We start from the raw sequence: 23,508 nt of genomic DNA, 5'->3' as shown, positions 1-23,508 counted from the left end.
CATCTCTCCCCTCCTAGGCTCATCTCCAGCTACTGAGTCAGTGGTCCAACTGCTGAGGGAGAGGAGCCAAGGGGGATGGTTTGACTCTGGTTCTGTCCGCCCAGAACCCACCATGAGCCCCATCTCTGCCCTTGACAACTGCAGCCCCAGATGGAGCCCTGCCTGCCCCCATGCAGCCCCTCCCAGGTGCCATCATGGCAGATCAGATAACCCACCCGAACTGGGAGAGTGTGGATGGCTCCTGGTCAGCCAGTCTCTAGAGTCCATCACCCATTAGGATTCCCACCCTAGAGACCTGGCCAGCCTGCCTTCTGGAGGCTGGGAGAGAAGGTTGGACCCCTGCCCATCCCCACTCCCACCTATGCCGTCCTTCCAGGCCCAAGCCCAGGTGCACGTCGGCTGTGGGGCCAGGAACTAAGCTGTCCAGTCCCTCCCAGTCTTTCCTGCCTGATCCTTCCTCTGGTCCTGTAAAGGAAGGGGCTGGGCTTTTCTGGCTGGGACCCGGGTCTCTGAACTCCAGGCTCCCGTGCTCAGTCCTCAGGGAACTCTGAGTGGTACTTGGGGCAGAAGCTGCTGCCTCTCTCCTAGTCTCAATCTGATTCTACCCAGAGGGACTTCCTGTCGTGGCACAGCGGTAATGAACCTGACTAGTACCCGTGAGGATGCAGGTTCAATCCCCTGGCCTCACTCAGTGGCTTAAGGGTCTTGCATTGCTGTGAGCTGTGGTATAGGTCACAGACATAGCTTGGATCTGTGCCATGAGCTGTGGTGTAGGCCGGCAGCTGTAGCTCTGATTCGACCCCTAGCCTGGGAGCCTCCATATGCCTTGGGTGTGGCCCTAAAAAAAAAAAGAAGAAGAAAAAAAAAAAGATTCTACCCAGAGAAAGAATGCAGGGAGCAGCTTGGCTCACCCTGTCCACACGGCTGCTTGGAACACACACACACACACCATGCACGCCTTTTGGCACTTGACTTTCTCATGAAATAATTGCTGGAAGACTTCTTGGATTAGGTAACCCAGTGTTCCTTCCTGTCCCCACAGTGGTGGGGGAAAGGGGAGATCAGTGCTCAGCATCTGTTAGGCTGATCCACTCCTTTGGGGCAGGGCGGGCCAGTCAGAGAGGTCTGTGGCTGCACACACCTTTGGAAGCCTAGCACGACAGGAACTAGCGTTTTCAGACCTCTCATTCCTCATCTGGCTGTGCCCGCCCAGCCACCTGGCCTCCTTCCAGTGAACCAAACCTGGGAAGGAGAAGGTTATTTAAGAAAGGCTTTTTTTCTGCACAAAGGATAGGATGTTCCCATTTTTATTTTAAATCAATTTTACAATATAGTAGGAACAAACAACAACATCTTTGATGTTGACAACATCATCCTATCCTTCTGAAGCAACAGCTGTTTTCACTCTTTCTTGTGATGATTGGGGGGGTGGAAAGGAGGAATATCTGGGATCAGGCACAAAGGGACTGTTACCAGGTAACTGAGTAGGAACCTTGGTCTGTGGATGGTGGCCAGGAATGGAGGCTCTAATATAGGGAAGGAGGCATTAGTCCCAGGGTCGCTGATCCTAGGATCTGGAGATTTGGGCCCTAAGCACGCCTTCTCCTCTGTGTCCAACTCATGGGTCCCCTAAGAGAGGGCTCTTGGTAAGCCCAGAAACACTGTGACCACTGGCAGGAAGGTGGCAGAGATCTTGCTACACAAAGTGGGGCTGGGAGGGGAGTGCAGCATTAATTGCAGCGAGAGGGCGGGACTTCACCACCTGTCTCCTTCTCCCTTAGGTCTTGTAACAGGTGCAAGAAATTCCAGGCAAAGATCCACAGGTGGGTATGTGCTCATGGGGGCCGTGCCGGTGGCGTAGGGGGGCAGTGACGGGCACAGGCTGCGGGTCAGGGTGACAGTTCTGGAGATTACTCCTGCTGCTCTCAGATCTCCCTGAGCAGTAGGGCGTCCCTACCCTACTGGAGGGAGAGCCCCGAGGGAAAGCACAACCCAAGTTCGCGGTCCCTGAAGTCAACCGCAGCCCCTCCCCCAGGCCTCCAAGGTCAAGGGGGGGGGGATCGACCTGGGCACTCCCCCTGCGGCTCCGCCCCGCGAGAGAGCACAGGCAGTAGAGTTCTTCTCTCCAGCCACAGGGGACCCCCCGGGGACACCCCTCCCTCCCCCCCCGCCTCCATTTCACGGCACCCGGCGGGTCAACCGGGCTGGGGCTGTTCCCGAGCCGCCTGGCCCCGCCCACGCGGCCCCGCCCACGAGCGGCGCCCAGTCCCCGGGCTCGCGGGGCCCGCCCCGCCCCCCGTCCGCCCCTCTCGGCGCCCCTCGGGCCAAACCGGCCCTGGGCTGCCAGTCGCTGCACGGAGCTGTGGAGCTCGACTGCGTTTCCCGGACCAGACCCGCTCTCCCGGAGACTCGTGCCCCCTGCCCGGCCATGGAGCCTGCCCCCGACGCCGAGGAGGCGCGCACCGTGCGCGAGGCGCTGGGCCGCTACGAGGCAGCGCTGGAGGGCGCGGTGCGCGCGCTACACGAGGACATGCAGGGGCTGCAGCGCGGCGTGGAGCAGCGCGTGGCCGAGGCGCTGCGCCTGGCCGGGCCGCTGGCGCGTACGGTGGCCGAACTGCAGCGCGACAACCAGCGGCTACAGGCGCAGCTCGAGCGCTTGACGCGCCAGGTGGAAGCTTTGGGCTTGGCGACCGGGATGGCCCCCACGCCCGGCACGCCCAGCCCTCCGCCCGCGCCCAGTGTCCCGGACCGCGCGCCCCGCCTGGGCACTGCGCGCTTCGCCAGCCACGCCACCTTCTCGCTGTCGGGCCGCAGCCAGGTGAGCCTTGAGAAGCGCAGGCGCGGGAGGAGGGCGTCTCCCCTGCCGGGTCCCCTGCCACTCCTAGGTCCCCGAGTGCGTGCGCCTTCGGGGCTGAGGGCTGCCCGCCACCCGCCGCTGCGACTCAGTCGTGGGGGTCCAGCCACCATCCAGAGAAGCGCCAGCTTAGCCTGCCCGCTGCACCTGTCTCGGGCCCCCTCCCTTCTTTGCATCAGGGTCCTGTTTGCCCCGAGTTCTACCCGCCTGTTGCCACTGTCCTTTGGCAGTAAGGGCTTGGGTGCTGAAGTGCAGCCCCTTGACTGTTCAACACCAACCAGGGCCTGGCCGGTGTGTTGAAATGGTCAGCAACTCCCCCACACACCCCCGGCTCCATTGCGGTGCCCCGAGTGTTGCCGCTTCACTGAGGCCTGACGGGCGGTGGGGTTATTGATTAACCCAGGTTGAGAACTCCAGGCCCTGGGGGGAGGGCGGGGGTGGATGGGGGGAAGATGCAGTTTGTTGGGGTGCACCAGGGCATTTGGGAACTCGCAGGGGGTAAATCCTTACCATAAGGGGAAGGGATGGGGGAACCATGGGGAGCCAGCCCGGAGCAGTCTAAATTTCTGGGGTCAATGAACGGCCGCATGGGGGTGGGGCAGAGGCTGGTGTGGACCAGTCACTCCCTTGAGCGTGGGCCTCCTGGAGTGGCAGGTTAGAATGTTCCCATGGGGTGTGCAGTGGCCCTTAGGTGGGATCTTCCACCCTGCCCAGGCATGTGCTGTGGGGTTGGGTTTCCAGGGTCTGAATAGTCTGCACCTGCTCTCCCTCCTTGGTTCAGTCCATTAGGCATTCAGATGTCTTATGTGGGCTGGGCTGCACCTCCAAGAGCCTGGAAGAGAGGGATCAGATTTGCTCCTGGAGGCCGGAGACCCAGTAGTACCAACAGTCGGGGCAGCCAGAGCGGATGTTCTGCCCCAAACACGATTGTCCCATCCTAGTGGGTGCCCCGGGCTGGTTTTATGCTGGAAGCCTAGTACCTGCTGCTGCTCGTACAAGAAGTGGTGTGTGGACTGTGCCTGGAGTCTCAGAGGCTGAAAGGACTGTGTGTGGAGGGGGGGAGCTGTGAAGGCCCCCAGTGCTGGGCCAGGGGGCCAGGCATTGCCCAGGGGGTAGGATAAGTTCTTAAACACGCTGGTGGGAGAGTGCGCCCTGCATGACCCACGGCTCCGTGTGAACTGTCTAGAAATATGGATACACTTAATTCTGCCCCAGGAGCAGGACCACTGCTTGGTCATGATATAAAATCACCACTGTGAGCTCACACGTGCCTCATAAACTGTGTCATCGGCTGTTTCTGAGGTTTTATCTTAACACGCATTTGCTCCTTGTTTGCTCATGGAAGCAGCTGTCCATGTTTTAGAAAAAACAGTCCCAGACTCCTATATGAACATGTACGTGAATCTGTACACACATGTGAGAGCAGTCTGTCCAGTCGCCCAGGTTTTTTCAGTGGGAATTTGCCACTAGTCATGTGGGGTGAGCGAGTCCTCTTGGTTCTAAGGGGTGGTGGGTGAGAGGCACCGGGCAGGGGAGGGAAGGGCTCTCTTGGTATCCAGCAAGCTCCCTCGAGGATGGATGGAGGGCTGGAGGGTGGCTGGAGACAGAGTAACTTCACTGTGACGGTCCAAGGCGAGAGGACGGCCGTAGATGGGGTGCTGGGGGTGGAGGGAGGGCCGGGGCCGCCTTGGAGGCCAGGTGAGGTCGTCTTTGGATGTGAGCGGGTAGGCAGAGAGCATGGCCCTGCAGGAGGACTCCTGGGTCACAGATCTGGTGACCTCCCGGATCTGGAGATGCCGGGTCCGTTTGGGTTGTGTAGAGGGTAAGGGGCTGTGGGACATCCAGGGGAAGCGGTCCCAGATCTGACGCAGTCACGGATTGGTGTTCTGAGGGTGGCCAAGGCTGGAGGTTAGGGAGACATCAGAGCAGAGCTGGCAGTTGAAGCCCTAGAGTGGGTGGGGTCTTTGGGGTGGCCGTGCAGAAAGAGAAGGTGAGGCCAGAGCTCGGGACAGAGGCCGAATTGCCGCCAGGGAGCTCGGAGGCCCTGGGAGGCCCAGTCTTAGACATTGAGAGAGGGGAGTCCTTCTGGAAGAAGGTGGGGGTCAGCCGGGATGCTGCAGCCTGATGGGGGATGAGGATGGAGTTGGGGGTAGGTTCTGGACTTTAGAAAAGCCTGAAGGGAGGGGGAGATGTAAGGGTAACTGAGCACTGGGGGTGGAGGGTGGTCGAGGTCACCAGTGGGGTCAGAGGCTCCCCTGCCCGACCAGAGGCACTGGTCCCCACTTCTGCAGCCCACCTCTCAGCGCCAACCCCGGCTCCCAGCCAGTTGCTGGCAGGGAGGGGTGCTGTGCAGAGGCACATCTTTGCTCGTGGGCTGTGACCGGCAGCTCACGATCAGGTGCTTGGTCATGGACAAGGAACCAGGGCCCCAGGGCAAGACCGGACAGTGTCACAGCTGGGCACTGGGGCTGTCTTGCCTCTCATACTCCTGCGTGTGTGTCGCTAGGGCATCTGGGCGTGAGGCTCTTATCCATGCAGGAGAGCCAGCGGTGGCGGTGGTCAGGCAGCTGGCCGGCTGGTGTTACACTGCCCGCCTCTGCTCCACGCCATGAGACCTAGAGACCCTCTGCTGAAACCCTTTTGCTTCCTGCCATTTCAAACGGGACTGCGAGGGTCGGAGGCGGGTCGTATTCCGTGTGTACACAGGCCCTAACTCAATGCAGAGCTGATCTGGTATCCGCTTGTGAGTGCACAAACCTTGACCTTGCTTGGTAGTGAGTAGCCAGGGAGGCTCTGGGAGGAGGGGGAGGGCAGAGCCGTAGGCCAGGTGCCATCAGAAAGGACACCCAGTAGGAGGCCTGAGACCCTGGAGCATGCAGGAGCTGCTTTGGGTGCATTTGCTATAAAGCCTTGGGGACCTCTCCCAGCTGGACTGTTTCCTCATATCGAAGGGCGGTTGGTGCAGCCCCATTGGGCCCCTGCGCTGAGCGGTCTGGGGAGTTATAACAGCGACAGCAGCCCAGTCCGTTTCTAAGAGTGTCCACAGAGCCACGGCTGTGGTCTGGCTGGGGCCCTGCAGGGGATGGCAGCAGCTTGAGGCCAGGCCTGGCCCAGGAGGCTGTGCCAGAGCTGGTCCCTGGAAATGGCCTCAGTTGATTCAGAGCCACTGGGTCCCCATGTCAGAGCCAGTGGAGCCCCTCAGAAGTGACTGCCAGGAGCAGCATCGAGGTCCAAAGTGAAAGAAACCAGACTGGCCTTATCTGCCTTCCTTTCCCAGACACTGTGTGATAAGAAAGTTAATCGCTGTGGGGAGAAGTTTGGATTGAGTCTTTAAAACCTTGGTGTGAGCAAGGAGGAGGAGGGCAGGGCAGCCAGCTTAGGGGCTCAGGATGGGGTTCTAGCCACATATGGGCTGTGCAGGGCATGCCAGCATGCTCCCCTGTCCACACGCCAGCCCAGTCGGGTCAGAAGTACCGAGAATGGCTGGACTATTATTCCTGCCCTCACAACAGTGTTGAAAAACCTCCCCAGGAAGAGGGCCCCTGAAATCAGACCCCCCCCCCAACCTCTCCCCCAGCATTCCCGGCCTGGGCTTCCCTTCTTCAAACAAAGCCCAGATCTCGGGGGTGCTAGAGCTGGCTCCCCAGGACCAGTCTCATCCCCAGGGCCCTCCGTGACTTCTGCCCTGACCCCAGCACACAGAGGTCCCCCCGGCTCCCTTCCCTGTGGCTAAAGCAGGCAGCACCCACCAAAGGAAGACCACTGGGGGTGCGTGCCGGGGGTCCCATGGGTGGGCTTGGGCATCCTGGCCTGGCTCTGCAGTTGAGGGGCTCAGGTCCCGCAGGAGTAATTACCCCACCCTCCCCTGCCCCACCCCCTCATCTGGCTAAGACGGGGGGTCTGGCTTCACAAATTCGTCTTGAGTTGTCCTTTGCCTTTGGAAGGCATGAGTGCTTTGTGGACAGAGCCCTGGGCTGGGGTAAGAGACCCAAGCCTTAACCCTGCTGCTGCCTTGAGTCAGGGGGTGAAGTTAGGGGAGACCCCACCCCCAAAGCTTGGGCGACGACTGGGTTGGAGGCCGGCCTCCCAATAGTCCCTTGGTCTGAGGCGTGGGCAGAGCCCTTTCCTTGGCTGGGCAGCGGTTCCCAGCTAGAGTGAATTAGCCCTATCCCCTTGCCCTCCTGCTTTGCTGGGAGACCCCTTGGCAGGAATCCAGCTGGCCCAGCACCCACTTCCTGTCTGAGTGTGACATCTTGTCCTCTGGGGCATCATGGGGGCTGGGGCTGCAGCATCTAGGGGGCCCCCTAGAGAGACCACATTCCTGGGAAAGGTTTCACCATCACCTGAGGCCTCCAGGCCCCTACCTAGACCTGTAGAACCCGTTGGACCAGAGTAGGGTGGGGGGAGACACGGAGCCCCCACAGCTGAGGGCCCTGGTGACAAGCAGAAACTGGGGTTCAGGATGGACTGGCTGTCTCTCCTCCTGCTGCTGCACTGGCTTCAGGTTAGGCTCTAGGGGTGCCCCCGACCCTCAGGTGCCAGGACACGCCCCCCCAATTGTTCCTGTGAGTGGGCCTGGCCCCTCTTGCTCCATCCTCCTGAATGGGACGTTGAGGGGTCACCTCCTCTCCAAGCCCAGGCTCTCCCCAGGCTCCAGTCCTGTCCTCTCCCACATCGCCAGGGTCCCCGCCCCACGGAGGGTCCCCTCGCTCTGCTGGAGCTGTTCTCTTAGCCTGTAAACGTTTTCTACATCTTCCATCTGGAAGAGCCCCTCAAACGCCTTGCCCGCCCCTTGGGGCTGAAGTTACTGCGTTGTCTCCATCTCTCTGGGCTTCTCCCCGCGCTGTCTCCTGCCCCCGCCCCCACCAAGGACCTCTTTTTTCGCTAAATCCAATGGACCTTTTTATCTTGACCTTCTTTTCCTGGCCCCGAGGCCGCCTGCGGAGCCACTGGCACGCCTGCCTCCTCCATGCGCGTCCACCTGCCTTTCTCAGCATCCGTCTGGTTTTCTTCCTCCCCCTCTGGCCGCTGCTGCTTATTTCCTCTGCAAATGTGGTGCCCTTCCCAGGCCCCGCCAGCCCCCTCCCAGCTCTGCCTCTGCTGTGCTCTGGATGCGAGCCCCTTGTTCCTCTGTGCTTTGACCATCCTTCCACTTAAATTTGAGACTCAAATGTCCAGCTACCTCCTGACCTCAACTGCCTGATGCCCCAGAGGCACCTTACACTCATCCTGTCCCCAATTGAAGTCTTCTTTTCCCATCAACCCCACCCCCCGATGTCACCCAGGCCCAAAGCCAGGCTTGGAAGAGGTACACGTCCCCCTCCCTCCACGTCCACTTACTCCCCCTAAACCTCAGAGTCCTTTTTGTCCTTCACTCTGTCACTGCCCCATCTCTCCTCCCTGGGTCCCCAGTGAGGCCTTGTGAGGTGACTGGCCATCTGGCCACCCCCGTCTCTGCCACTGTCTCACTGGCTTCTGGAGGATGCTCATAAAACGCAGAGCTGATGACCTTCCGTTCCTTCTTGTCCAAGGAGTCAAGTCCAAGTTCTTGAGGCTGGCACCTTGGGCTGTGTGGTGCTTCTCCAGCCACCGGATCAGAATGGTGCTTTGATGTCCATCCGCTTTGGCAGATGCTGGTCACTCTTCTGGGAATGGCTTCCACCCCCCATCCACCTGGCTTCCCCTAGACTGACTCAGCCACCCCTCCCCCGGGAGGCCCTCCCTGACCCGCTGGGCTGGCTGAAGTTGGTCTTAGGCACGCACTCCTGCTGGGTTGGCACCTTCTGCTCGCGGTCCTGGCTCCCCTACAGACTGATCCCCCATGGCGAGGTGGACACCTCTTGCAGTGGTTGCATTGACAAGCTAAGCTGTTGGAGGCCAGGACAGGGGCTTTGTCACCTGGGAAGCTGGTCGATCAGGGGGCTGGTCTGGAGGTGTCTCAGGAGAGGTACAGCCAACCTCTCAAGCCACCCATCATGGGCTCTTTGTAGAGCCCCTGATAGGGGTCCGCCTCTGTCCCCTTCTTGCCAGGCAGCCCCCACCAGCCTCACAGATGCCCTGGGCCCTCCAGCCTCCCTCCCTGTGAGAAGGTCAGGGCCAAGGTTGAGGAGAACATCCCTCCTGGCCACAAACCTCAGCCGTTTGTCACTGTGTAACCTTGGACAGCACATGTCCCCTCTCTGCATCCTCAGCGCCCATCTGTATAATGGTGTGGCAGCAGCCACCTGGGGAGACAGAAGCAAGTAGGGTTAAGTGGCACGCTCAGAAAAAGGGCGTGATGCTTGGCCCTTGATCTCAAATGGTAGAGGCTTTGCAAAGCCTGGTCCCTTATCTCAAACAGGGAAGCTGAGACCCAGAGAGGGCAAGACCTGGCCCAGGTCACACACAGCCAGGATGCCAGGTGCCCCTGCTGGCCCTTGGTCTTGGCTCTCGCTGTGCAGTGCACCTGCCCCCTCCACTGCTGCAGCCCAGAGGGGATGGGGGCGCCACTTGAAGCCAGGCAGGCCCCTGAACTCTGGACATCCAGGCAAATCTTGCGACCCTGCAGCCAATGCAAAGGCCTCAGCGTGAGGGCTCCAGGGCCCCTTGTTGGCCCAGAGGGACCTTTTATCACTGGGTTTGGGCTGCTCTCATACAGGCAGCCCCTCGCACAAGCAGGGCCCAGGCTCTTCCAACCCCAGGCATCTGGTCCAGCCTAGGGCAGGGGGTTGGGCCACCTCACACACTTCTTTGGAACTCCCAGTCTTGACCTTTGTCCCTGCATTTTGGGGGGTCTGGGATGAACCCAGTGGAGGTGTTTGCTTCCCAGGAGCTCAGCTGCTGGGGCTGCGTCCACCTCAGCTTCCTAAGTGACCTTGGCCCATCATTGGCCCTCCCAGGGGCTGATCTCTGAAAGCTGAGTGTTGTTTGCCCTGCCAGAACCAGGAGGGGCCTGGGGGAGTGACTTGGGGGACAGGCAGCTGGCCCCCGCGGACTGGACCTCCGTGGTGTTTGTCTCTCCACAGAGCGTGGATCAACATGACGAGGCCAGTGGGTCTGAGACCAGAAGGACCTCAAACTCGTGCATCTTCGAGAATGGGCACCAGCCTGGGGCAGGTAGGGGCTGAGGGCAGAGCCGGCCCGGCTGGGTAGATTTGGGATCAGGGCTTCGGTCATGCATCTGTGCCTGGCCATCCTTTGCCTGGGACCGGGGACTCGAACCCGAACCCCAGTGAGTGGAGAGACAGCCAGGAGAGCAGCCTCATTCAGTGTGCAGTAGACTTCTAAACACAGAGGGAGATGAGCGCTCTCAGCAGGTCGTGAGCTTCCCCGTTTCTGGAGGAAGCAAGCAGGGGCTGAGGAATCAGCCAAGCCCTGAGCAGAGAAGGAAGTGGACTGATTGGCAAATGTCCATGAGAGAAAGTTGGCGCCAGTGTCAGCTCTGGTTGGAGCCACCAGGCGTCCCCAGTAGGAGGAGGAGGAGGTCAGGGAGGCCTTCCTGGAGGAGGTGGAAGGGGGCTCACAGAGGCCAGAGTCCTCCTGGGAAGGTCTGAGGCCCCTGTCGATGCCATGGCTGACACCCCACCCCATCACATGTTCTAGGTCTCGGTGATGGACCCCCAGAGGCTCCCCAAACCATCCCAGCACCAGAGCCCCCCAAGCCTCGCCCCGTGAGCCTGTCCTTGCGCCTGCCTCACCAGCCAGTCACGGCCGTCACGCGCGTCTCCGAGAGGTTCTCTGGGGAGACCTCGGCCACAGCTCTCTCGGCCACATCTGCTGCCATCCTGGGGAGCCCCAGCGAGGCCACCACACCCTGGACTCCCAGTCCCAGTGGTAGGAGCAGGAGGCTGTGGCCTCAGAGTGGGAGGGAGGGCAGCGGTGGTTGGCAGGAGCCCAGCACCGCCTCCCCCAACCTGTCACCGGGACCCCCTCCCTGGCTCTGCTCCATCAAATGGGGCCCATCTTCCCCGACTCCTCTCACACAGATGCTGTAGCATCATCCCCCATGGGACATGACTGGATTTTACTGCAGGTCAAGGCTGTGGTTAGAAGGCGGCCTCCTACCCCACACAGCTTGGCCTGGTCCCCTGGGCCTGTGGTCGGGACTCAGGGGTGTGTCCTGGGGTAGGGCTGTGGGGGCTTCCAGAAGGAGGGTCCAGAAACAGAGTTTGAGGGAGATGCAGCACAGGAGGCCCTGGGCTCTGTGCTCTGAAAAGGCGGTGAGAACATTTTAAAAAACCACTTTTTGGGGCCGGGGGGGGAGTTCCCGTTGTGGCTCAGAGGATTAAGAACCTGACATAGTGTCTGCAAGGATGTGGATTCGATCCCTGACCTCACCCAGTGGATTAAGGAAGCTGTGGCGTAGGTCACAGATGCAGCTCAGATCCGTCGTTGCTGTGGCTGTGGCGTAGGCCGGCAACTGCAGCTCCGGTTTGATCCCCAGCCTGGGAACTTCCATATGCCATGGGTGCAGCTGTATTTTTGGCTGCGCCCACGGCATACAAAAATTCCCAGGCCAGAGATCGATCTGGAGCTACGGCAGTGACAACACTGGATCCTTAACTGCTAGGCCACCAGGAAACTCCTAAAAGACCTCTTTTATGTCACTGCTCTATGTTCCTGGCAGCCGTTCTCCTCAGCTGTTGGCCGAGGCAGGGCCAGCTTATCCCCGGGGTCCTGCCTGTGCCCCGAGTGATGCTGGGTAAACGGGGCCGGGTCAGACGAAGGGAGGCAGGGAGGGGGCAGTGGCGGCCCTCCCTGAGGCCAGGGTTTCCTATTTCTCTCCCTCCCTTTGTCCGACAGAGAAGAATTCTTCCCTCTCAAGGTCTTTGTCCACGCTGACGGCCAGCAGGAACAACGACAGGTGAGTCAGGGCCCCTGTCATCACTCCCCAGGCAGCGTTTGGGCTTCTCCTTGGGCCCAGGCTGCCCAGGCCCCTGCAGGAAGCTCCCAGGCTGACCCTCCTTGGCGCAAGGATCACCTCCTTGCCTTTATCCGTCCTGGCTGGGGCCCCGCCACCAAGCCCAGTGCTTCCTGCCCGTGGCTGAGAAGGTCCCTGGAGAGGCCCCTGGGCTGGGGCAGGTCTGCCAGGGCCACCTGTGGTCCCAAGCTGCCTCCTGGCCTGTGGTTGTCCCCATGCTCCACCAGGCCCACTGAACTGTGATCGGAGCAGGGTTTGGGGGTGAGGGCTGGCTTGGAGAGTTGTGACTTTCTGGTGAACTGTATGATGGGGGAACAAAGGGGATCTTTTTTTTTTTTTTTTTTGTCTTTTGTTGTTGTTGTTGTTGTTGTTGCTATTTCTTGGGCCGCTCCCGAGGCATATGGAGGTTCCCAGGCTAGGGGTCGAATCGGAGCTGTAGCCGCCGGCCTGCGCCAGAGCCACAGCAACGCGGGATCCGAGCCGCGTCTGCAACCTACACCACAGCTCATGGCAACACCGGATCGTTAACCCACTGAGCAAGGGCAGGGACCGAACCCGCAACCTCATGGTTCCTAGTCGGATTCGTTAACCACTGCGCCACGACGGGAACTCCTGGGGGATCTTTTTTAATGGTGGGGAGAAGGAGGCCCGGTCCTAGTGGGCCTGGTTCTGGGTACACCTCCTGCAAGGAGCGGGGCCCCTGCCTGTCCCAGGCATTGACACCTGCCAGGGGGTGATTATGGCCAGAGAGGGGGCCCACCACCGGCCAGGCCTGCTGTGGACAGCAGCTCTGTTCAGAAGACCTGCAGAACCAGTTGGACACTGGAGCAAGGGGTCCTTCCTCTTGGCCTGCAGCCCCACTCGGCAGAGTAGGGTCGGGGACCCGGGGCCTCTCTGAGCTAGTGACGGTCCATCTACGTTCCTGACTTGGCGGTTCCCTCCACAGCAGCCCACCTCTGGTGACGCCGCCCCAGTCGCCCCCATCCCCACAGCCGCCAGCCACGACGCAGGCCCATCGGCAGGGGGAGCGTCGCCGGGAACTGGTGAGGTCGCAGACTCTGCCCCGAACCTCGGGGGCACAGGCCCGGAAGGCGTTGTTTGAGAAATGGGAGAAGGATACAGCGGGCAAGTACGGATGCTCTCACCACATCTGCCCCCACAACCCAGATCAGCCTGAGCCCCCAGAGTAGATCAGAACCCAGACTAGGGTCTGGCAGGCACAGCAAGGCCAGCGCTGTCCTGCTCCCCCAGGGCCATGCCCTCAGAGGTGGCCTCCAGGACAAGACACAGGATCGGGCTGACGACGGGGCGGGCTGAGGGACAAGTGGCCCCTGCGGTAGGGAGGAGAGGCTGTGGGGCAGGGAGCCAGGCCAAGCCTGATGAGAGCCCAGCCCCCTCCCCCTCGTCCCCAAGCGGCCGTGGACGCCCTCACACCCACCTTCCCCACCCAGCTAGAGACGTCGTTTTCGGGGTACGACTGGGGAGACCAGAGGACAGTCGCCGGGACTCCCAGCAGAAGCTGGGAGGTGACACAGCAAGACCCAGGGGTCCGCTGGCCCCCATCACAGCTCAACCCCCCCCCCTCGTGTTAGAGAGGGGCCCCCCTTTGCACATTGATCCAGCCCTGCTGTCAGTGGGTAGTATTGATGCCTCTGGCGTGTAGGGTGCGACCCAGGCCTATGATGTAGTGACCCCTCCCCCAGCCCCAGCTCTCAAAGCTCTGACTTGAGTGACAGGCACAGACCCAGGAAGTGTCCCACTGACCCAGAAAACCTGATCGTGGCCGTTAAGGCGTCTCCCTGGGGCCCAGGGAAGGGAACCCCCTCTCCAGGCTAGGAAAGACCCATGGGGGCAGCCCCAAAGGGAGGCCCAGAGGAGAGGTAGGAAGATGGAAGTGCGGAGGGCATTCAAGGCAGAGGACAAGGTCATAGTCCATGCGGGCTCCGGTCCACTGCCCCAGGCTCGCCAGTGCAAGAACAAACAGGAGGCTGGAAGGGGGGCGGGTCCTGCCAGACTCCATCATGGGCAGCCGTGCCCTGGGATGCAGGGGCTCATGCCTGGATATGGGTGTGGGGTCAGGAGGTTGTGTGCTACCTGGGGGAGCAGGGCAGGGGCGTGTTCTCGGAGAAGAGGGCGGCCAAGGGGCAGCCCCCAGTCCCCAGCCCCCAGCAGGCCTGCCCTCTCTCTGCAGGGGGCGGGGTGAGGCCCGGGCGAAGCTGAAGCGCTCGCAGAGCTTCGGGGTGGCCAGTGCCAGCAGCATCAAGCAGATCCTGCTCGAGTGGTGCCGCAGCAAGACGCTCGGCTACCAGGTGAGCCAGGCCCAGCCCGGGACCCCCGCCAGAGGCTGGAGCAGGCATCACCCTCCCTTCCTCCCCATTCTCATTCCCCTGGCCAGGCAGGGACCCTAGGCTGGGGCGGAGGGCTAGGAGCCCCAGAGACTGTGCCCTCCCAGGTTGTCTCCAGCGGCCAGCAGTGGGTGCTCGGAGTCCCGGGAATGCCATGCTGGGGCCTGAGCAGACTGTCTGGTGCACCCGACGGGGTGAGGCCGGCGATCAGGGCTTGTTGCTGAGCTGGGTGAATGGGGCGGCGGGAGGACAGTGGGAAAGGGCTGGGAGGCCCTGCGTGAGGGGTTGTACCCAACGGGGGAGCTGAGACGGGCACCGTACCCCCTCACCTCCCTGCGTTGGCCTCGCAGCACGTGGACCTGCAGAACTTCTCCTCCAGCTGGAGTGACGGCATGGCCTTCTGCGCCCTGGTGCACTCCTTCTTCCCCGACGCCTTCGACTACAACGCCCTGAGCCCCACGCAGCGGCGGCAGAACTTCGAGCTGGCCTTCACCATGGCCGAGTGAGTATGTGTGTGGTGGTCCCACCGGCCCGGCCCAGTTCTCCCTGGTGTTGAGCACGGAGGCGGGCGGGCTGAGAGCAGCCGTCCGCAGAGCTGGGAGCCTTGAGGGCTGCCCCCCGCCCCCCCCCCCCCCACCCCGTCTGTCGCCTCCTGTGCAGATGGAGAGACTGGCCAGGAGTGGGGTTTGCCTGGACCACCTGGCACTCAGTGGTATAGCCGGGCTCTCCTCTTTTCATGCACCTGCCCAGAGGCTGGCAAGACCAGCCACAGACAGGGTGTGCGGGGCAGTGGAACAGGGTCCCCCAGGGCCCTGTGCCTGTCCTCCAGGCTGATGGAGAGATGTGGTTGCTTGGGTGAGTCCCAGCTGCTGATGAGCAGGACACGGAATAATAGCTTCCTGGGGGACATGGCAAACTTCTCCAGTAGGTAGATGTTGCTTCTCTATATATCATTCTAATATTTGTATGAAATTGCCTGCCTTCTTAAGACCCGCTCATGGGGGAAGATGGGAGGTGGCGTGGGTTATTCTGGGGTCAGGAGGCTCTCAGAGCCTCCTGGGATTGGTTATAGGCTGAGGGCTACCCCTGGGCATCAAGAAGGTGGCAGAAATGGATGTATCACTCAGGGCCCTGGGGGAAGCATTCACACTGAGTAGGGGAGGTGAGGTTAACAAAGGAATTCCTTGCAGGAGTGCAGGTAGGAGTGAGGGGTGAACCAGGGGTGGAGAATAGCTCTATGGAGAAGGCGGGCTGATGGGAGCTGTGCTTTGGGGACAGGGCTTGTGACCGTGTGACCGGTTCACAGTGACCTGGCAGGGAGGGAGCTGAGGGAGTAAATGCTCTGCCCTCACCAGGGCCTCCTGTGAGCTGAACAGAAGCTGAAGGGCAGGGGAGCCGGAGCCTCGCTGTGGCCTGTCACCGCCCCCACCCCATACACACAGGGCGGGCACGGGGCAGAGATGGGGGTGTTGAGGGCTGCCTGCTGCTGAGCTTCATGGCATTAAGGGGAAGGCAGGAAGGCCTCCCCAAAGCTGCATTTCCCGCCTTTGTGCCTGGTGTGGGGTGAGCCGCCCCGGTCGGCGCGTGCCTGACCTCCTTCGCATCTTGTCTGCGGCCCCGATGCCTGAGACGGGGAGCCGCTCTCAGGTGCTGGTTGAGTTATAGGAGCCTCCCCGCAGCCTTGCCCCCCACCCCAATTCTGTCCTACGCCACAGCCAGGCCCGGGAAGGGGTTGGTGCTCATAGGGGTTGGAGCCCCGTCCTTGGTACCGCCAGCCTCGCCCATCTGTCTCGCTCTGCCGGCAGAAGGGGGACCTGGACCGAGGCTCAGAGCAGCTTGGCCTGAGCTGTGGGAGGACTGGTGTCCCCCCCTGTCTCCGTGGACGTGCTGGACCCTTGGCCCCCTTGGGGTCAGAAGAATTCCTTGTATACTTTAAAAGCCTTCTCTTTCTTGGCTGCTTGGGATTAGCTGTCATCCTAATTGCAGAAACAGCTTCGGATGGAGTGTGTTACACAACCAGTTCCAGACGCCGGTGAAGTCGAGCCAAGTGTAACGGCCCGATGCTGGGGAGGGGGCGCCTCCCCCAGGAGAAGGCCCAGATGCCTGGAAGCCTAGAAAGGGTGACTGTCAAAAAAGCAGGCTGTCACGAAGTGTAGGGCCAGGGCTCGACATGGGCACCCTGAGCCCCAGCCGGCTGGGCGAGGCCACGCTCGGCTGACAGAGGTTTTCTCCATCAAGTACACTGGGCCAAGTGGTGCCAGCTCAGTCCCTGGTTGCCTTGGTCACCCTCAGCCCTGGGCCAGGCTGGCTGTGGCAGGGAGAGGGGGGCCCTGAGCTCCTGGGTGGTGGCCCTGCACTCGAGCTTGCAGGGAGCACAGCTTCTCTTGGCATCCAGAGCCGGAGCAATCCGTGGCCATGCTTTCCCAGCACGAGGTTTGAGCTCACGGATTTCTCTAGACTCCAAACAGATGTTTCTCCTATCCCCGATCTGGGGGCAGGAGGGGGCGCCCGCCTGCCTGCTCCAAGTTATGCCTCCCTCCTGCCTGCCCAGAGCAGACGTCGTGGACGTTGGGGTGAAAATTTGGCCCTGCAGCCCCAAGGCCTGAGCTTGCTCCCAGCCCCAGGAAAGGGAGGGTGGTCCCCGGGCCCCTGAGATGAGTTCTTGCTTTTCTACTGACTGCAGCGGGCAGGGAGGGGCGCCCACAGCAGGCCCGTGTGGGAGCTCAGCTCTGAATCTGGGAAGGTGCCTTGCGCCTGAGTCCTCCAGGAGATTAACGCACTGGTACATGGGGGAGAGGCCTGGGACTGGGGGCCTGCCTGCCTCAGCCTCCTGGGCCTCAGCAGTGTGGCTCATCTTGTTTCTTGGACAATAAGCAGGTTCGAAAAGCTGTAAAGAAAGTACAGGGACACCTATATGAAGATACTGGCTACCAGTGTTGGGGTTTTGTTTTGTTTTTTGTGTTTTTTTGTTTTTTTTTTTTTTTTGGCTTTTTAGTGCCGCACCTGCGGCATAAGGAGGTTTCCAGGCTAGGGGTCCAATCAGAGCTGCAGTTGCCAGCCACAGCCACAGCTGTGAGCCTGCTGCAAGCCAGGTCTGCAACCTAAACCACAGTTCACAGCAACACCGGATCCTTAACTCACTGAGCGAGGCCCAGGAATGAACCTGCGTCCTCATGGGTACTAGTCGGGTTCGTTAACTGCTGAGCTGGGATGGAAACTTCAGGCTACCCGCCCGTGTCTTAACAGTCCTGAGGTTTGCCAACAAAAGCCAGGCAGACCCTGGGCGGGGGGGGGGTGCCTGTTGCGTGGAGAGCCAGACAGCAGGACGGAAGGAGACCGAAGGTGCGAGCGGGCAGCATGGGGTGCCCGGAGCCTGGGCTCTGATGAAGGCACAGCCTTTGAAAAGGGAAAGAGGGCACAGACAGAGGCCCCAAACCTTAGGTTCACTTTCACATCAAAAAGGAGTTGTTCCCAGACCCTTTCGTGAGCAAGGGCCTTCAAAGCACAGAGCCCGAGTCGGGAAACTGTGGAGTCGGAGTGGTTTGTGCTGTTCCTCCCAACTGCCCCCCCCCATTAATTTATGATCCTGAAGATTCCCCGGGGGCCTAATCTGTATGAGCGATGCGGTGTTGACAGCAGAGGGAGCTCCCCTTGTTGGACAGGTGTGCAGGGCTTGGAAAGCGGGAGGACCAGCCCGCATTCGGGGAGCCTGACCCTCTGCACCCTTCTCCCCACTTCCCCAGGCCGAGGGCAGGCCGGGGGTGGCCGGGCAGCTGCGGCTCCCGCCTGCCCCATGGGGAATGTATCCTGCTCTCAGGTTACAACGCAGCAGAAGGAGCTTCAGGCTATTTGTAGAGCTCATGTGTCTCCAAAACCAGATAGGAGACTCCCCCGGGCCCTGGCATCCCGGGCTGCATTTAGAGAAGGCTTAACCAAATAAAAATAACCCTGCAGCTACCCCCTCCACCCGCCTCCAGGCCAGCCGTGCAGGTCACCATAGGGAATAGGAGGAGAAAACCCTCCAACCCCCTTTAGCCGCACACAAGGGAGGGCGACGTAAACTCATTTCCAACTGGTAGTAGGCAAAAAACGCCAGCTCGGTTCTTGCCCTGCGGTGACCTTTGAAATCATTTGCACTTTCTCCTTTGGACAGTTATTCCATGCTGTTGGCATCGTTTCAAACAAGCTGGTATGATTTTCACAAAAGCAGTTTTGTTTTCATTGAAAAGGCCGTCGGGGCCTCTCGTATTTTGGGACCAGACTGTTTTTTGAAAAGTCAGTGTTGATCCTCATTTTCCTTTTCTCATCTCACAAGCAGTGTCCACAGCTTCTAGGAATCTTGTCATTATCACCGTGGCCGGGTGGAGTGGGGTGGGGTCCCCTGGTGGTTTGCTGGGGAAGTCAGCACCTGGCCCACGGCTTCCTATCTGGGGGTTGGAGGGAGATGCCAAGGTCAGGCCTTAGCGTCCATCCTGACAGCCACCCTGGGCGGGGGCAGGGCTGTCATCCCGGCCCTGGGAGGGTGACGCCACCTCTAGCGTGAAGAAGGGGGCAGGCAGCCTCTTCTCTCTGCGCGGGTTAGACACCATGTGGAACGAGCCAGCAATTCCATGAAGAGGGCTAGAGAAAAGCCAGAACCAGCTCGGAGGAGAGGGTCCCCGGTATCCTTTGGGGGCTGTGGGGTGCAGGAACCAGGCATAGCCAGTTTCAGGGAGAGACATGGATGTGCAGGTTCCTTTCTAACAAGTAAAGGGCTCTTCGTTGGGGGGAAAATATTAGGTTGAGAAATAGCCTTGTGGGGCCAACAGGTAGAATGTACCAAGCGGCCAGAATAGCCCAAGAGACGTGGTGAGGGCAAATGTCTCATGGCCAGAGCCACGTGCAGAGGGATGGGAACTGTCCCTGGAGGAAATTAGGGCCCCCGCCCTGGACCAGGAGGTGAGCAAGAAGAGGCAAGGCCTTCCCCCAATGGCTGGTACTGGCGAGGGGGTGTTTATTTTTTATTTTCTGCTTTTTGCTTTTTAGGCCTGCACCCGAAGCATATGGAAGTACCCAGGCTAGGGGTCAGATCAGAGCTACAGCTGCCAGCCTACACCACAGCCACAGCAACGCTGGAGTCTTAACCCACTGGGCGAGGCCAGGGATCGAACCTTCGTCCTCGTGGATGCTAGTCAGGTTTGTAACCTGTTGAGGCCACAGGGGGAACTCCCAAGCGGCTGTTTAGAAGGTGACATTGCAGTTCTCTTCCAAGGTGGAGATTTAGGGTTCTGATGCTGCCCTCATATTCTGGGGGATTGCCGAGGCCACTGCTATCGGAATGAAACCTGGGCACTTGTGCAGAGCTGGGAGCTTCTGACGGCAGCCCTGGGAGAGAAGGGGGAGGGAGGGAGCTCCCCGTGTGCTGAGGGGGACGAGAGGATATCAGATGCTACCTGAAAGCTGGCGGAGGTGAACTCAGGCCCTGGCCTCCCCAGGAACTCGGAGTTTGAATCCTCCTCGACTATCAACAAAGCACCTTTGTGTGCGCAGCCTTGTTGGAGCACTGGCTTCTCTGACACTGAGCCCTGCCCAGCCCGTCCTGGGAGCCAGGGTGCCTGTTCATCCGGCCAGAACCACTCGCCACCCCACAAAGCTGTTGGACTCCCTTGCAGGCCGCCTGCTCCAGACCAAGAGGGGAGGAGGCCGTGGGACTCAGGGCGGATCGTGTCTCACCCTCACTGTGGTTTCTGATAGGAGGCTTGGGGTCAGGCCAGCAGCACAGGTGGGGCCGTGCTAGTGTTACGGCGCTTGCCTTTGGAACATGCAGGCCAGGAGCCGGTGGAGACTGGTAGCAGTTGCTTGGGGTACAAGGTGTGTGTCAACACACCACCTCCCAGCCAGAACAAGGCCCACAGGGAGCAGAGGTGGGAGGCTGATTTTCTATCAAGGAAATGGCATGGAAAAATGAAGTGATGGGCAGATCCAAACCCGCATACTTAGAGTTCCCACTGGACCACCTTGCCCTGATGACCTACTCTGCTGTTTCGATCGAAGCATGATGATAAAATCAGCAATAGTACGGAGCTACCTGGTGGCTCGGTGGGTTAGAGATCCAGCTTTGCCACTGCTATGGCATGGATTCAATCCCTGGCCCTGGAAATTCTGCATTCCATGAGTGTGGCAAAAACAAATCAAAACACCCTGTATAGCACAGGGAACTGTATCCAATCTCTTGGGATAGAACAGGATGGAATATGAGAAAAAGAATGTATATATACGTATGGTTGGGTCACTTTGCTGTACAGCAGCAATTGACACAACGTACATCAACTATACAGTAATTTTAAAAAATCTCAGGTCGGGAAAAACAACAACCAGCAACAGTAGTCATTGCCAATGTTAACTGAGCTCCTTCTGCGTCCCACACACCCTTCCAGCGGGTTTGCGTAGCTCATGAATCCTCCCTCCCACACCCCTGCCCTGTGAAGTGGCTGTTATTCTGGTGGGAAGTTAAGTGTCCTGCTAGGAAGGATGGAGCTGGTGTGTGGACGTGACCCTCATGCACTTATGGAGATGGGGGCAAAGAGATGGGGGACCCCAGAACTACAAGAGACCACACAGCCGTGGAAGGAAGGACACTGATGATTGGACCAAGTGCTGTCATTTGGGGCCTTTTGCTTTGGCCTGATAAGGTCAGACAGGCCACATCTTGAGCCCAGGGGGAGCAGCGTTGCTGGGCTTTGCAGAGAACCCCTGCTTTTACTTCCCAGGGCAGCGCTAAGATGCCCAGCGCTGTGTCCCATAAAGACAAATGCTCATCTCCCCGCCTCCACGAGACCTTGAATCCCGGACCTTCAATGCCCCCTCCTAGCTGGGAACAGAGGAGGGAACAGTTTTTTTTTTTTTTTCTTTTCCCAGCCCCAGTGAAAGGCCCCAGTTTGCACAGCATCTCCACTGGCACAAGTTAAACCAGCATTTCCCAGAGCATGAGGCCCAGGGCCCTTTGGTGGGGGGGGGCAAGGGGTGGGGGGTTGCATGCCTCACAAGATGATTTTTTAAGCAATTTTAAAATTTGAGTTGTGACCCTCGAGTAGATAATAAAATCAGTCTAGTGCTCATGACCAGCATTTGGGGAAAAAAATAAAAAGCGGGGAGATAAACAGATGAAATATAGAGAAAATATGAGCTGTAGAAAGGGTTGGCATTTTTGTGAAACTTTATTTCCACGTATATGTATTTGTGTGCTGACTCAGGATGAAAACGCTATGGGTCATGGTTAAAAAAAAAAAAATCCAATGATTGAGGCCTACAGGTGAATTTATTTTTCACTTCATTTTACACTTGTTTTTAGTCTCGGCCGATTTTCTGTATCCTGCTGATATACATTGGATTTTTTTCAGTGAAATTTAATTTTGGAACTCAATTTCTATTAATAAAACCAGTCTTTTGATGCATACAGATCTGACAAATAAAATGACATTTTTAGGAGCCCTTAATTTAGGGAAACCTGAAGGTGCAATTGAATTTCACTGAAGATTTAAAGTCAGTCTGGTTAAGGAGAAACACGAGTCGTGAGGGTGGTTCTTGGATGTGGGATCTCGGGAACCACGGTGTGAGGCTAAGCCACTCGAGAGGCTCTTCGGGGGTTTTGTGAATTCTCTGCTGGGGACCCCTGGGAGCCCCCAGCTCCGGCCGGAGTGCCATCCTTGGGCAGTGACGCTGGCTGATGAGCAGGGCCGGCTTCTGATGGGGCTTCTGTGTTTCAGGAACCTGGCCAACTGCGAGCGCCTCATTGAGGTGGAGGACATGATGCTGATGGGCCGAAAGCCGGACCCCATGTGTGTCTTCACTTACGTCCAGTCTCTGTACAACCACCTGCGTCGCTTTGAGTGAAGCCCCTTGGGGCTGGAGAGCCAACCCCCGCACCAGGAGACCATGGGGCTGCCTGTGTAACCGAGTCATGATCCCCCCGCCCCCGAGAGTTGCATTCGGGTGTGAGAGCGCGTTTGTCCTGTGCCCTGTGGCTGCGCTCCCCGTTACCCATGGATAGGACTGCTGAGCTGCTGAGCTGCGCTCCCACGCAAGGAAATGTTACCAGAGAGAGACATTGGTGCTAAGAAATTCCTTTAAAAAAAGAAAAAAAATAGCTCGTCGATAGATTCCAGAAGGCTGAATCACACGGTTCCGTCTGCTGAACTGGATCCAGTGGCTTTACAGGGTTGCGTTGATTACCAAGTGGTGTTTTGGTTTGGTTTGGGTTTTGTAATCAAAATACCCAGCGTTTTCTACTTCCTCCCACTATCATAGGTTCCTTTCCTCCCTCCCTCTGGGCCACTGCCAGGAAACAGAGACGCTTAATCAGCAGCTTGACAAAGAACACCGAAGTCTTGGGAAGAAACCGTTTAATCACTCCCAGGTCCTGGGCAACAGATGACCTTCAAGTCACCTCGGCTCTCTGGGGAGATGGGAAGGCTCTCGCCTGGTCCCAGAGTGTTCCTGTCCTTCCCAGGGGGCCCCACAAGGGTTTGGCTAAGAATAGGCGCTCGGGAGTTAACCCTTTTAGGGAAGGACTGGCCCTTGGTGCTGCGAGGTCGTTTTTATTCACAGCTCTCTTTTTTAGGGGATTTGCTACAGATATTTATAAGAAGTAATTCCATCTGTATGTACCATTGACCGTTTGTACATAAAAAGCTGTGTGTCGCACCTCGCTTGGGATTTGTTCTTTCTGTTGGGGAGATGGAGGGGAGGGGGGCGGCTGGGAATAAGATTGCACACACCTGCCAAATGAAAATCCACTTAAATCCCCACCTTAACTGTTTCTGTGCCAAAAATCGCCGCCCAGAAAGTTGAAAAGCCCATTTGCTGTTTCTGCATTTGCCAGGCAGTCCCCCATCTCCGTGTCATCGAAGGCGTGTGGGACGCAAAGTTCCCCACACAGTTCTGTCCCTCAGAGGCTGACTGACAGATCAGGGGTCAGCAGTGGGTGGTCCCCCACGGGGCAGGTGGGGGAGCCCATCAAGGGGCACTGGTTTGTCTCCACAGCCGTTGGATGGTATTCTTTTCTTTGCATGAGTTTGGATTCTATAAAAGCCACAGTCATTAGCTTTTTTTTTTTTTTTTTTAACTTTTTAAGGGCTGCACCTGCAGCATAAGGAGGCTAGGGGTCAGATAGAAGCTGCAGCTGCCGACCTAACCCACGGCCACAGCAACATGGCATCCGAGCCACATCTGTGACCTGCACCACAGCTGATGGCAATGCCGGATCCTTAATCCACTGAGCAAAGCCAGGGATGGAACCCTCGTCCTCATGGATACTAGCTGGATTCATTTCCGCTGAGCCACGACGGGAACTCCCACACTGCCTTGTTCTTATTCAAGCAGCATTTTCTAATTGGTATGGATTTCAGCCTGCAACTTGGAAAACTTCCTTT

General features: G+C 58.9%; 1 protein-coding gene across 1 annotated transcript; it reads left to right on the top strand.

Annotated features, from left to right (window-relative positions):
- The first annotated feature begins 2,312 nt into the window (after nt 1-2,312).
- Nucleotides 2,313-22,780, top strand: SMTNL2 (smoothelin like 2). Its single transcript, XM_047757752.1, has 8 exons — nt 2,313-2,818; nt 9,859-9,949; nt 10,436-10,666; nt 11,636-11,696; nt 12,700-12,882; nt 13,945-14,062; nt 14,449-14,600; nt 21,844-22,780. Exons 1-8 carry the CDS (start codon nt 2,429-2,431, stop codon nt 21,968-21,970), a joined length of 1,353 nt encoding a protein of 450 aa, XP_047613708.1. The 5' UTR covers nt 2,313-2,428; the 3' UTR covers nt 21,971-22,780.
- The last annotated feature ends 728 nt before the right edge of the window (nt 22,781-23,508 follow it).

This window comes from Phacochoerus africanus, chromosome 14, assembly GCF_016906955.1.
Source record: "Phacochoerus africanus isolate WHEZ1 chromosome 14, ROS_Pafr_v1, whole genome shotgun sequence".
Classification (NCBI taxonomy): Eukaryota; Metazoa; Chordata; class Mammalia; order Artiodactyla; family Suidae; genus Phacochoerus; species Phacochoerus africanus.
Note: the sequence above shows the minus strand (reverse complement) of the source record. Positions and strands in the feature narration are given on the sequence as shown.